The 15,349-nt window shown below is 47.0% G+C and overlaps 1 protein-coding gene across 2 annotated transcripts in view; it reads right to left on the bottom strand.

Annotated features, from left to right (window-relative positions):
- Positions 1 to 583, bottom strand: part of UVRAG (UV radiation resistance associated) — a 100,266-nt gene extending 99,683 nt beyond the window's left edge. Inside the window, exon 1 of one of the 2 annotated variants that reach the window (XM_039556847.1) lies at positions 376 to 583. In XM_039556847.1, coding sequence (XP_039412781.1) covers positions 376 to 456 — 81 coding nt within the window. In that variant the 5' untranslated portion in view covers positions 457 to 583. The remainder of the gene's footprint in view (positions 1 to 375) is intronic. The other variant, XM_039556853.1, reaches the window with a different exon arrangement.
- Positions 584 to 15,349: the final 14,766 nt, after the last annotated feature.

The raw sequence follows: 15,349 nt of genomic DNA, 5'->3' as shown, positions 1-15,349 counted from the left end.
TCCATCAGCTTGGGACTCTGCCTCAGATACCCCCAGACCTCGGAGAAGCCCCATTTGACACGTCATGGAGTATCTGTTCACCCCTTTACCTCAGGGCACCCCACACCTCAGGGAGCACCCCCATTCACGCGAGAGAGGAACCCCTATACACCTCAGGGAGCACTCCTCAGTTCAGGAAACATCTCCCTTCAGCCCAGAACAACCCACATGTCAGTGAGCAAGCCCCTGTGTACACCTCAGGGCATCCCACACCTAAGAGAGCACACCCCCTTCACCTCAGAACACCCCACACTTCAGGGGACACCCCTGATTCACCTCAGGACACCCTCCTCCATCTCATCCCCCTCCGAGCGCCGCCCCGAGGCCCCGCCGTACCTGCTGCGAAGGCAGCTCCACATGCAGGGCGCGGGCGGCGGAGCCCGGCGGTAATGCGGCAGGACCGGCAGCCGAGCTCATCCTCACGTAGGGTCCCAGCTCCACTCCCCCGAGGCCGCCGGACGCGCAAGGGTTAATGGCGGCAGCAACGCCGACCCGGCCAGCCGCTACGGAGCCATATTACCGCAGTGCCGGGGGTGGGCGAAGCACCGCCTTCCGCACGCCCATTGGTCCTCGGGCCTCAGGGGCGGGAGCCACCCACCTTCTGGAGTTACGACTGGCTCAATGTGACGCCAATCAACGCCCCTCTTCGCTGGTCCTGTCAAACCGCTGGAACGAGCGCCGGCGCCGATTAGAGCGCCCGCTTCCGGAAGGCGGGACGGTGCCCGAAGAAGCGGGCAGTGATTGGAAGAGGTTCAGTTTGATTGACAGAGCGCCCTCCATCACGTGTGCGGCGCTGTTGTCATCACGTGGTGGGACGGAAATAGTTCAGGGGAGGAGAAGGGGGGAAGGGGGGGGAGGGGTGGTCGCCACGGCAACCGGAGGGGCTGCGGGGCTGGGCCCGACACTGTGGATCGGCAGTAGCGTCATCCACGCCATCCCGTCCACATCACTCTGACCTGCCCCACATCATATCCACCTACCCCATGTGACACCTGCCCCACAACAGGCCAGCCTGCCCCATGTCACATCCATCTATCTTATGTCAATATAAAAAAGACCTTAGGCTATTACAGAGCGTCCAAAGGAGTGCCATGAGGACGGTGAAGGGTCTGGAGAGCCTTATAAGGAGCGACTGAGGTAACTTCTTTTGTTCAGCCTGGAGAAGAGGCTGAACAATGAGTGTAGACTTCTGAGGTCTTCAGTATCCTCAGGAGGAGAAGCAGAGGGGCATATACCAATCTCTTAACTCTTGTGACCAGTGACAGGACCTGAAGGAATGGCCTGAAGCTGAGTTGGGGGAGGTTTCAGTTGGATATTAGAAAAAGGTTATTCATCCAGAGGGTGGTTAGGCACTAGAACAGGCTCCCCAGGAAAAGTGGTCACAGCACCAAATCTGACAGAGCTCAAGAAGTGTTTAAACAATGCTCTCAGGCACATGGTGGGATTGTTGTGGTGTCCTGCACAGGGCCAGGAATTGGACAAGATGATCCTGATGAGTCCCTTCCAACTTAGCTTATTCCATGATTCTGTGATTCTATGAACCTGCCCTACATCACATCCACTTGCCTAACATCACACCAACCTTCTCCACAGCACATCCACCTGCCTCATATAACCCCAACCTGCCTCATGTCACTCCAACCGGCCCAACAACAGACCAACCTGCCCCACATTGTGCCAACCAACCCAACATCAGACCAACCCATCCCACATCACACAGACCCAGTCCATTCCATGCCAAGCCATCCCACATCAGGCCAACTCATCCCACATCATACCAACCATGATGCCCACACACACCAAAGCCCAATGCAACCATTCCCTCAGCACCTACCAATTACCGCAGTCCTAGGCCCTAGGGTATATCACCGTGTCCCGCAGCTGTGGAGGAGGAGGAGGAGGAGGGAAGATCCAGCAGGCAGGAATTGTGCAGCAAGATGGATTTATTTAATTATTTTACAAACTCTTTTATAGACTTTTTTCTTCATAGTCTAATCCGACAACGATCAGCCACCCCTTGGGGTGATTGGCTAAAATCCTAAAACATCCATTGTCAAAATATTTTCCTACTATACCATAAACAAGACTTTTCAAGGCTGCAGGTGTTTGGTTGTTTACATAACTCTGCTACCTCTTCTGTGAGAGAGAAAAGTCTCTCACGGACTTAGAAAACAGCAAGAAAATCCTTGCTAGCAGCATTTTTGTATCTACACCTACCTCCATCCCATCCCAACCAGGCAACATCCATCCTGAGCAGAGGGACCATGCCCATCTGGAACAGCACCATCCCCATGTACCACACAGCTCTCAGAGCACCAGTCCTGTCCCTGTGCCCCACCAGAGCCATCCATCCCAACAGCACTCTGCAGCACCTGCCTGGCATAGGTGGTCGTGCTGGAGACGCTCATCCCCATGGCACTGCCAGGGACCGTCAGGGACTGAGCCAAAACACCTGTCCCTGCACTGCCAGGAACACCAGTCCTGCGACCCCTGCAGCAGCACTGGGAATGCCTGTCCCTAGTGCATGTCGAAGCACTGGAAATTCCTGCTCCCACTGGGCCGGGCAGCTCTGGAAGAGTTGAGTGTGCTGTGCTGTGCTGTGCTGTGCTGGAAAACCCTGTCCTTCTCTCCTCTCCTCTTCTCCTCCTCTCCTCCAGTCCTCCTGTCCTCCTGTCCTCATCACCATGCACTTCCCACACCATGGAACCCATCCTGTTGGAAGCCCAGTAAGCCTTCATTCACCTGCAGTGCTCCTGGGTTTGTAATATCTATGATGTGGAGTGGTGTTGTAACAGCATTGTCTTCAGCACTTATTTTGGTCTTGGGTATTCAAAAGTGAACTTGTTAAAAGGGGGAAGTAAAATGAAAACTGGAATGGAAAGTTATTACAGCTGGTGGTGGGGTCGGTGGCTCTGACCCAGGAAGAGGTGACCGGTCCTGAGAGATGGTCCCGAAAGGAATCACCTTCCCGAGGCCCGGTGTCTTCCCTCAGCTGCTGGCCAGGAGGGCCCTTGCAGAGGCTGTCAGCTCTTTAGTGATTATCAGCTCGTCGTTCCGGCTCAGCTCTGCAGGGCAGCCTCCAGGCCAAACCAGACCAGAGAGAGAGATGAGAGGCTCGTGTGGCTGGTTCCACATGGAAGGTAGCTTTATTGTCGGTCCATACTCCGGTGAAGGGGAAAGCCAGGGACGAGAACTCTCTCCCACAGGGGCAGAGGGCTTAGCTTTTATAGGGATACAGGGGATGGGTGAAGGCCAATGGGTTACAAGGGATCTGCACAGGGTCTCCTAAAGGATTGTGGGTCTGTCTTTTCTCGCCGTGACCAAAGAAGTGGTTGCCTTTTCAGGGAGTCCTGCTGGGCGATTACGAAATCTCTTATCTCAGCAGAGATCCCTCCAGGGCAGGGGCTGGGCATACCCCACAGAAAGTCAAGTTTTCTGGGGTTTAATGGCCATCCTCATGGGATAAAGTCATCCTCTTCCATCCTGCTCCTTTCTTTGCAGCTCCTCACCATGGTCTGCTTTTCTCCAAAGTGCTTCCAAGTTGAAATGGAGATGCTAAACTTTTCTGCTGGGTGATTCCCTGGTTTACCCCATAGTAACACATCTATACGGACTTTTTTCCCCAAATTGTTTGATTCTACATGTAGGCATCAAATAAATTCAATGCCTCATTCAATACAAGCTTAAGTTTTGGACATTGTTGAGCCTAGCATTGTGTGTGAGTTCTGGATGTTGCTGTCTCTGATCAGGAAAATTGATTAAACACAGTGGCCTTTTATGGAAGATCTTCTGGAAACAAGTGCATCTCCATTTCTTCCTTCTGGTGAAAAAAAAATCTTCTATTTCAGTATTTTTTATAGCCAAGTGTTCTATTTTCAAGCACCCAGACTCCTGAGACGTGTTGAGATCAGGAAGTTCAAACATAGTAATTTTGGACCTATTGTATTTGTTTGATTCATCTCCTGGTTTCTGGTTCATTACAAGACTCATGCTTCTTCCTTTTGAGCTTTCCATCTTCACCTTGGACAACCGAAGCTTGATTTTTGGGATGATATCTATGGAGTTTCTTTGCCCAAGGTGTGAAAAATGCATTCAGAATGACGAAATTATCTAAATGTCAAGAAATTTTGAGAATGCTTTCTGCCTTTGAGACTCTAGATATGTTTCCTCCAGACAGCAAAACTAATTCTAGCTTAGAATTAGATAGAAAATCAGAGAAGATCACAGCTGTAAGAATAGTTTTTCCTGAGATAAACCACTAAAAATAACATATGAACACAGTGTGAAGATGCCAATGCTTGTTTGCCCAAAATATTAAAAAAACCAAAACATAATTTTTTAAAAAAACTAAAATCTCATGTCAGATGAGACATGGTGTTTCTGTGACTGATTTTCCCCCACTTCTTCACTTTTTCCACCTATAAAATGTATGTTACCAACATGGGGGTTTTAGGAGTTCTCCTGTTTTCTTTTTCTCTTAAAGAATTTTTCCCAGATATGTTGCCAGGGCAACAAATTACTGTGTGCTTAAGAAAAACAAAACACGTGGCCACAGAGGGAGGGGTAGAACTGGCTACTCTCTTTCACCTGGGGGTTGGATGCACCCCGGGTGGGCTGGTGTTCTCAGTGTTGGGACAGAGAGACGCTGCCATCGTTGTGGAGGGATTCCGTCTGCTACGGGCTTCTGCTTTCGGCTGCCTTCCGTCTACTGTGAGTGGAGCCTCCTCAGTGGAGTGGCTGTTGCACCAGGACCCTAACACCCCACCTTACTAAAAGAGGGACCTGTTCACTATCTGCTTGGGTGCCTCAGGGAGAAACCCGGGATTCCCAAGCCCACCTTTCCCTGCCCCGCTGGGAGCCAGGCTGCGGCTGCCCTGCCCCTGTCACTGCTTTGAGCCTTCGCTACATCGTAGCCCCGCACGCCCTGCCTGCCCAGACCTCCCAGGGTTCCCACTGCAGCTCTGGAGTTCCATACATCTCATCTGCCACCTGGGATTTGTGCTCGTCCCTGCTGTTCCAGCCTGCTATCCCAAGGGTCCGGCCGGACACCGGGACTGGCTGCCCCAGGGGATTTGTGAAACCTTCCTTCCATCCCCTCCCTGTCTCGGCCAAGCCACCAGTGCCGTGTGTTCCCCGAGCTCGCTCCGGAGCGCCCCCTGCAGCCGTGGGGGAATCATCGCACCCACCTTGCCCGGCCAGGAGCCACCAGCGCCCCTCCCAGCTGCAACCATAACTGCACCGAAGGGGAAAGGGCCCAACAGAGAGGCTGGCACTGGGTTTGTGATTCTGCTTGCTGTTACTTCCATAGTTATTGTTGTTTGTTTGCCTGTTTATATATACATATATATAAAGAACTGTTATTCCTATTCCTCATATCTTTGCCTGAAAGCCCCTAATTTCAAAATTATAATCATTTAGAGGCAAAGGGGTTGCATTTTTAATTTCAAGAGAGGCTCCTGCCTTCCTTAGCAGACACCTGTCTTTTCAAACCAAGACACAATATTATTCTCATCCTAAACCCAAAACACAACCACATACCAGCTCCTAGGGAGAAAATGAACTCTATCCCAGAGAACACCAGGACACTAATTTACATAGATTTGCTGATTTTAAAGTCCATATGTCATTACCATAGCAGGATTTTCCTATTTTCTTCATTTCCACAGGAACAGAATGTGGTGATGAAATAGTGATGTTTAGAAAAGTCAAATGACTTACTTAACATAGCAGTTCAACTGCTATGTGTATGGAGATTGCATTTAATAAGCTGCTTGATGTAGGCTGAGAGCTCTAACCCACAATTCAGGGACTAAAAAGTAAAATTTTGCCAAGAGAAAAATTCAAACATGACCCCGAAACCTATGTTGATTTATTAGTGATTTTGTAACAGTGGAACTCATAGAGCTGCAAAAAAGTCCCAGCAGCTTTCCAGCTCATGCTAGCTCAAGCTTTGGCCTCATTCTAAAATTCAGACTTATTGTTGGGTTTTGTTATGTCAGCATGAAAAAGAACCATTTCCAAGGGCATTATAACATGAGAAGTTTGTAGGGATAAGGTTTCAGATTTACATCTGATTTTCATGAGTTTTGAGAGGTTTAGTCCTTGCCTTGTATAGTTCACCACAATGACCATTCAACATGATGAAAGCCATTTAATAACCCAGATCATCCCTGAATTGTAGGGCTTACAATAATTAGTTCATTAATTAGGATTGTTGGATTATTTTAAGTAGAGTATTTGTAGGCTTCAGATGGGGAGTGGCTTCTTTTGTCCCTAATTATGAGCAGTCACTGGCAGCAGTAATGCTGGAGCAGTACTGTCCAATTCACCCATGTATATGGCATTACTTAGGACCCTGTGTAATTTACTGATGCCCTAGGAAACTGGCATTTGAATTTTTTAACCACATCAAAAGGCTGTCATTATCTGTCTGCATCATTTTGAAGATCACAGCATAACCTTTATTATGTCCCTATGGGTGTTCCTGCAGTGTGTTATCATAAAAGATGAAGTTCCTGTCGCTGCAGCAAGTACAGTAGCCACACCACTCAGGTTGGGCAGATGGGGAGGTTATGGATGTGGGAGCCTGGAGAAGAAAAGGCGCTGGGGAGACCTTAGAGCCCCTGCCAGTGCCTAAAGGAGCTGCAAGAGAGCTGGAAAGGGACTTTGGAGAAGGGTCTGAAATGACAGAATGATCCTAGTGGGTCCTTTCCAACTCAGAATATTCTGTGACTCTGTGAGTCTGGGACAAGGGGGAATGACTTCACACTGACAGAAAGCAGGGTTAGACTGGATATTTCAAAGAAATTCTTCCCTGTGAGTATGGTGAGGCCCTGGCACAGGTTGCCCAGAGAAGCTGTGGCTGCCCCATCCCTGGAAGTGTTCAAGGCGAGGTTGGACAGGACTTGGAGCAACCTGGACTAGTAGAAAGTGGTTTTTGCACATGGCAGGGGGCTGGAACAAGGATGAGCTTTAAGGTGCCTTTCAATCTAAGCCAGTCTGTGATTCTGTGATCTTCAGCTTTCTTCAGGTGAATCCAACAGTCAAAGACATCACCAGATTACTGACTCTCTCTTGTGTTTATGTGTTGTTGAAATTCATACTGGCAGCTCCTCACTTTGACATTATGGAATACCAGAAGCCACTTCCTCTGGACATTTTTATTTTGGAAAGCAAAGCCAGAAAATAATTAAAATTACTACTAACAAAATTCCAGAAAGCAATTTTAACAAAATCTGGCAGAGTCTTGTGGAATTAAGTGTATTTTTGAAAAGCCTCTGGAGAAAGCTGCATGAAATGCTAGTGAGGAATTGTCAGAAATTATATTTGAATACTTAATTGCCATTTCTGGAAGCACTACTTTATCAGTGGTCTTTTTGCAATGAAGTTGAGACACATGGACTCATGTCCTTCAAAATGACATGTGGTAGGGAGATACCACTGTTGGGGTTTTAGTTTAGTTTTAGGGGTTTTTTCCTGTTAAAGGAATTTTCTCCCATATGCATGTTGCTAGGGGACAAATAGCTGTACTTAAGAAAGACAAAAAGGGGGGTGGGGCAGGCCTGGCTACTCCTTTGTCTACACCTGGGTGTGGGGTCAGTTCGCTCTGAGCGTCCGGAGAGAGGAGCTGCAGAGAAAGGAGCTGCAGGTTCCTCGGCCGTTTTTTTTTTTTCTTTTTCTGCTGGAAACAACGCCGGGATCCCAAAGACGTTTTCCCTGCCCTGCCCCGCTGCTGCTTCGAGCTTTCGCTACGCTGTAGCCCTGCTCGCCCTGCCTGCCTGGGCCTCTGTGGGGTTTTCCCATCTGGATACATCCCGTCTGCCACCCGGGATTTGTGCTCGTCCCTGCCGCTCCAGCCTGCCGTTCCAGCCTGCTGTTCCAGCCTGCTGTTCCCGAGAGCCCAGGATCGGCTGCCCAGCGGTTTGTGAAGCCTTTGTTCCATCCCTTCCCGGGATCCTAAGGCACCAGTGCCACGTGCTTCCCGAGCTCGCTCCGGAGCGCCCCCTGCAGCCGCGGGGGAACCATCGCACCTGCCCTGCTCACCGGGAGCCGGCAGGGGCTGCAAGTAGAACTGCACCCAAGGGGAAAGGGCCCGACAGCCGAGAAAGCTGGGACTGGGTTTGTGCTTGCTGTTACTGCCATAGTTATTGCTGTTTTGTTTGACTGGTTATATATATATATAATAGTAAAGAGCTGTTATTCCTGTTTCCCACATCTTTGCCTAAAGGCCCTTGATTTTTCAAAATTATAATAACTCAGAGGGAAAGGGGTTACATCTGCCACTTCAAGGGAGGCTTCTGCCTTCCTTAGCAGACACCTGTCTTTCGAAACCAAGACAACCACCTACAAGTTATTACAGATATTATTTAATATACTTTATTGCAAATTTTGTCATGGTAGAACCTTTGGAAAAGGAACAAATGACCTTATGGCTAACAATTCCTACTTCTGCCACAGACTGGGTCAAATATACTTCTTATTTGGGTATGAGATCATTGCAAAATCACTCCAATGAGCCAACATACTTCACTTATTGATAGAAGGATTCCACATGCAGAGCAAAATACTTGAAGTTTGTGAGCTATTTAAAGAGGAAAAAGGACAAATTCTGCACCAAATGCTTATTAAATAATGTAATTTACAGCCACAGATGTGGGGTTAAAAGAGTTTGTTTAGCTTTGCCTTGGAAGGGATCAAGATGCTCAAGCAATAGCAAGTAACACAAGAGACTGGGTTTGTATTTCTTAGGGTCTGTATTTCTAGTTGCAGCTGAATATGTTTGCTCCCTTCACAGAGGTTATTTTGAACTGCTATAAGACACTTGCAGATACCTAAGGTGTTCTGGTCATCCCTAGGCAATGTATCCGAAGCTCCCAGTGAAAAGTACAGTAAAGGTCATATCTCTTCAATGGGGAGCCCCTTGGTTTTAAATTAATAGTAATATATGCAACAAACTCCAGGGGGAGCTGTATTAATTTGCAACTGGCTATTGTTTGCACTTTACCATCACCATCAGCTGCATAAATGTGGGGGTATTAAAACTGATTTAATTAATTTATCGTAAGTTTCCTGAGTGTCCCAATATAGATAAACTCTACCTCAGACAGAGACACTTCATTGTGTTTTTGACACACCATCAAGCTGCTCTGGTCACACTATGTGTGCAGAGGAGATCCACTTTCAGTAGAAGACATTTTCAAGTCAGCTCATAACCATTAGATAATTTCCATGCAGGACACAGAAGAGGACTCCTGGTGCTTTAGAGGGCAAATGATGCTTAGAATATCTGTTACTCTCCTGGTGCTTAGAAGGGCTATTATTTACATGGAAAAAGCTTCCTTCTCAGATTGAAACATATGTTTTAAATATATATTGTGAATGGAATATGGAAAGTAGCGAAAGAACTAGAGCACAAGTGTGACAAGGAGCGGCTGACGGAGCTGGGGGGGCTCAGCCTGGAGAAAAGGAGGCTCGGGTGGGCCCTTCTCCCTCTCTACAACTCCCTGACAGGAGGGTGGAGCCAGATGGGAATCAGGCTCTTCTCGAAGGTAATAAGGGACAGGACAAGAGGAAGTGGCCTCAAGTTGTGTCAGGGGAGGTTTAGGTTGGATATTGGGAAAAATTTTTCATGGAAATAGTCATCCAGCTGGAACAGTTTGTCTAGGACAGTGGTATAGCCCCCGCCCCTGGAGGGATTTAACAGACGTGGATGTGGCACTTAGAGACATGAATTAGTGGTGGCCTGGGTAGTGCTAGGGGAACAGTTGGGCTCAGTGGTCTCAAGGGCTTTAGAACCTAAATGATTCTGTAATTCTATGAAACTAAATATATTTTAAATGAGATGGCAATTAAATGAAGGAGAACAGCACATGGGGTCCATCACACCCACCCACTTAAAAGTGGTTATTACTACTGGGGCCTACATCAAAAGCCCATGTATATCAACCAGAAGATGCTTTCTGATTTCAGTGGGTAGATCAAGGCCAAAGGTTAGTGGTTCACAACTGAATAAGCACTGGGACTGCAGGCTGCTGCAAGGACTGTCTTCCAAACAAGATGCGAAATTCCTAAGCTCCCATGTAAGTACAGTCATGAAATAATCTCCTGACACATTACCAGAAGTCCCTGAAGGAAATTTATTTCTGAATTCTGCTTGAAATAAAGACTCTCCCTTTACTGCACCTGCATTTTCATCTTGCAGAGGTGGTAATGTGATTTTATCACTTAATCTGATGCGTCATGGTCGTGCTTTCCACTCCAGAAGTGGCTGCATTTCATCTATGGGAAAAGTAAATCCTTCTTTGGAATACTTATAGAGACCTTTAAAGCCCTTTGAATGAAAAGTTTCTGCAGGGTGATCTATTGATGATAGCTAAATATACATAAGAAAACAAAAAATCAGTACACCCATTGAATGGGAGCCTACTGGCTGTTAAGCCTCCCCAGGACAGCATTTGTACCAAAACTTTGTACTTTGATTGGCTATAAGCATCTCCCAGACAATAGAATGCCATTATACCAAACCATCAAGACTTTTTTGATCTTTGATACTTATAAGGTATCATCTGTAGGTCATAATGTTCTGACTGACTCTTCACTGATGAAATCTGTACATCCATTTAGAAAGAATTTGGGACATCCAGACCTTCTGATGTGACAAGGAAGAAAAATGGATGGGTACTATGGTTGCTGGTGCTATACAGCCTACTTACATAAAGGTATAGAATCACAGAATCATTTAGGTTGGAAAAGACCTCTCAGATCATCAAATTCAACCATTGCTAAGATTTCACTCAATGTCAGTATGAGATTTTGGCACAGAGGCTAATAATTGCTCAGTCAAATGTGGCAGGAAGGTGCTTGTGCCTGCACTGTGTCACCTTGATCAAAGCACAGCAGAAAGCACAGAGCAAAGCTAAAAACTGTTGGGGGAAAAAATTCCCAATGTATGATTAGCTAGAAGTGTGGATCAGATCTAAGAGGAGCCAGGGAACCAGTAAATAATCAGACCATGAATGGAGTTCAAATTCCCACCAGGCTTATCTTATGGCCTTTTACAGCCTGTTAAAACATGTTCACCCACAAAAACCCCAGCTGAGAAAAGAAAAGATAACCACAAAGCACAATAGAGAAATCCCTACATTAGCATTTTCTTTTCCTGCCCTTTCAGCTGCCTAATGTGGTCCCTTGAATACCTGGCAGAAGCAGGCAAGAAAATACCTATTTTTGTGATAGTATGAATTTTTCTTTAAATGGAAAAACTTCATTTGTCTAAGCTGTTGCCAGATAGAATCATTTTCAAGGGGATCATTTTACAGCATGAAGCTTTGAGAATTTGCACTGTAGAAAATCATTTGTTATTCTATGTGGTACTGCTGCTTGGGCTAAATTGACAAAATATTTATCCAGAGGGTAATGCATCCATTTCTAGTCTCTGCCACCTCCTCAAAGAAGGCCGTTCCAGTCTGTATTTCTTGGCATTGCTACTTGGCGTTTCCCCAAAATGCTTGGGGGCTTTGTTTCATTATCATGGAGTTACTGACAGGCACCTCATGAGGGCAGCACGTCCTCTCTGTTTCTTTTTTTAATCTCTTCCATTAGACCCAGCTCTGCTTCCACATTGAATCAAAAAAATAGCCGTGTACACACTACAAACAGCATTATTCTGCTTAAGCTACGTTAATTAACGAGGGGCTCAAAGCAAGCTGGTGACATCCCACCTTTATAGCTGGTGCTGTAGGAAACAATGCTGCTCTGCTTCACAGAGTGGGAAAAAACAGCTGAGGAAACCCACAGAATCATAAAGGTTGGAAAAGCGCCCTAAGACATTGAGTCCAACCATTCCATACCAAGCCCACTACTAACCCATGTCCCCAAGTGCCACAGCCACACATCTGTTAAATCCCTCCAGGGATGGAGACTTTACCACTGCCGTGGGCAGCCTGTTCCAATGTCTGACTGCCCTCTCAGTGAAGAAATTTTCCCTAATATACTATGTAAACCTTCCCTGGTGCAACTTAAGGCCATTTCCTCTTGCCCTGTCCCTTGTCCCCTGGGAGCAGAGCCCAACCCTCACCTGACTTCATTCTCCTGGTCAGGGAGTTGTAGAGAGTGAGAAAGTGCCCCCCAAGCCTCCTTTTCTCCACACTGAGCCCCACCCAGCTCCTTCAGCCACTTCTGGCACTCCAGCCCCTTCCCCAGCTCCATTCCCTTCTGTGGACATACTCCTGCCCCTCAATGTCCTTCTTATCATGAAGGGCTTAAAACTTAACCCAGGATTCATGTAACATACTCAGGATGCTCTATGGCTGGCAGTCAAGGAAGGGTTAAATCACTGCAGGTGGCCTGCATCCAACTGCCATGCCTTTTCCATAAACTGAGTCATGTACCCTTTTGTTGTGTTTGCCAGAGGGAGAGCTCGGATTCGAGGCAAAGATGACAAAATAGGACAGTAACTATGTATAAACACATGAGGAAAAAGTGGTGAAAGTGGCAAGTCCCTTCTTCCAGCCTGTAATGAGGGACCTATTTACCAGGACTCTTGCAGGTATAATGAGGAATGTTAGGAGGACAGGAAGATCTTAAAGAACCAGACAAGTGCAAATATACTTCATGCTAAACAAAAGCAGAGGAAGGAGAAGTTGCTGAGCTAAAGGCAAGACAGGTCCACAGGAAAGCAAAGATGCCAATTTCTCAAAAGAGATTCTAAGAACAGTTTTATCAGGGCTGGCCTATCATGGACAGCAGCCTGTCTCAGCCAAGGGGAGTGACCTAGATAAGGCAGCAAAAGCACAGCAATTCCATCCTGACACTGTCCCAGCAACACACAGCATACTCATAGAACCACAGAATTGTCATGGTTGGAAAAGTCCTCTAAGATCAAGTCCAACCATTAACCTGGTACTGCCAAGGCCACCACTAACCCACTGTCCCCAAGAGTCACAGCCACAAACTTTTAGAACATTTCTAGGGATCATGACTCTACCACTTCCCTGGGCAGCCTGTTCTAATGCTTATCACCACAAAGGCAGAGGTGATAATTTTAACTCCTATTAATGCTTAAGTTCATAGAATCACAGAATGGTTTGAAGTGGAAGGCACCTTAAAGATCATCCAGTTTCAAGCCCCTGCCATAGGCAGAGACACCTTCCACTAGACCAGGTTGCTCCAAGACCCATCAAACCTGGCCTTGAACACTTCCAGGCATGGTGCAGCTACAGTTCCTGTAGGCAACCTGTGGCACTGTTTCACAGGGAAGAATTTCTTCCTAATATTCCATCTAACCCTGCCCTTCTGTCAGGGCAAAGCCATTTCCCCCTTCTTCTGTCCCTACATGCCTTTGTCTAAAGTCCCTCTCCAGCTCTTTTGGAGCCCCTTTATGCACTGGCAGGGGCTCTAAGGTCTCCCTGGAGCCTTCTCTTTTCCAGGCTGAACACCCCCACCTTTACCAGTCTGTCTGCAGAGAGAGGGGCTCCAGCCCTCAGAGCCTCTTCGTGGCCTCCTCTGGACTTGCCAGGTCTATGTCTTTCTGGGGACTCAAAGGCAGCAGTGCAGGTGGGGCCTCATGAGCAAAGGGGCCAGATCACTTCCCTTGAGCTGCTGCCCACACTGTGGGATCAGCCCAGGATGTGTTTGGCCTTCTGCACACTACTGTATGAGACACCCTGGGCTAGTACCTTGGGTACAAGCTGAGATCAGACAAAAATTCCCCTTTCATAGACTGGTGTTAGATAGCAAAAGAACAATGTTCAGTGTCAATCTCATGTTAGACTTTAACTAACAGTACTTCCAGCACAGCCAAGAATTGGGTACAGCTGGTCCAACCTTGCAGTATGGAAAATCACAGGATATTCATTAGTATATCCCTTTTTGCAGGAATGAAGCCTTGTTTAAAATAACTCTCTCCCCTGCTCTGTGTTAGGGGGATTTGCAGTCTGCAGCTATGCTTTGATCTAAAACTTGATAATCTAAAACCTTGCTTGGAAAAAGCTCTGCAAGAACTGACCTCCTCCAGTTCATGGAATCCTCCAAGGTGGATTCCAGTGACTTGCCACAAGTGGCTTAGGCAGAGCTTCTCTTGCTACGCATTTCCAGAGAAGTCACTGGAAATAACTTCTGTCATTACCTTAATGTCAGCTAGCAGAAAACAGAGATACAAATCAATCCTACTAGGGGTGAGAAAAAGGGGAACCAGGCAACACACCAGGTTTATCTTCCTGAACAGGAGACTTTCAAATTCCATTGGCCAAGCCTGAAAAGGGCAAAGAGTAAGTTTGGCTTTCGCCTTGGAGAACAGCACTGTCAGGCTGTGAAAGTCAGCCAGCACTGATAGATCGCTTCCATGGCTCACAGGCCAGCTTCAGCCCAAAGACAACAGGTTAAACCCTCCCTTGTTACTAGAAGAGCCCACATGAACTTTTCAGCACTGTGAGCTATTTCTGGAGCACCTTGCACTTCCACTAGTAGAATCCTGGGGGCTCTGACAAGAATAATCACAGAGCAGTTTGAGTTGGAAGTGACCTTAAAGCTCATCTCATTCCAACTCCCCTGCCATGGGGCAGGGACACCTTCCATTAAACCAGGCTGCTGGTCTGGAACACTTCTGGGGATGAGGCAGCAAGAGCTTCTTTGGGCAGCTTATGCCAGGGCCTCCCCCCCCTCACAAGGAAGAATTTCTTCCCAATATCCAATCTAAATCTTTCCTCTATTAGGTTTATTGCCTATTTATAAAGGTTATTATTTGGCCCTTGTCCTATCACTAAACACTCTGTATAGAAAAGTCACTCTTTTTTATAAAGCCCCATTTTAAGTACTGGAGGGGGCTGAAAGGACTTCTTCACCTGAAGACTGGGGATGCAATCCAGCATTTTCTGTTCTAGGGAGCAACAAAACCCAAAGTAATTTGCTGTAAGCAGCAATAGGGCATGAGCTTTCTCTATTTGCTCAGTAAAGGAGGTCCACAGATGGAGGCTGCCTCAGCTCCTTGTTCACTCCCAGGCAAAACCCCAATCTTAAACCACAAAGATTTGCTTAAATCATCCTGGCTGCACATGCAGGGAGAATGCAGATGGTAGAACAGAATCATTAAGGTTGGAAAAGACTTCTAAGATCAAGTCCAACCCTTAATCTAACTCTTCCAGGTCCACCACTACACACTTCCAGAGATCGCAATTTTGGTGTGAGTCTGCTTTTGGAGAGACAAACCATTTTTTTTTCCCCACAGGAAAAAAGGCATAACTGCAATCACACAAACTATTGCTGTAATACCAGCCACACACCCTGCAACACTGAAGGGACCAAAGCAGCCCAC

This window comes from Corvus cornix, chromosome 1 (assembly GCF_000738735.6).
Source record: "Corvus cornix cornix isolate S_Up_H32 chromosome 1, ASM73873v5, whole genome shotgun sequence".
NCBI classification, from domain to species: Eukaryota; Metazoa; Chordata; class Aves; order Passeriformes; family Corvidae; genus Corvus; species Corvus cornix.
The sequence above is the reverse complement of the archived record's forward strand: the minus strand, read 5'-3'. Positions and strand labels throughout refer to the sequence as shown.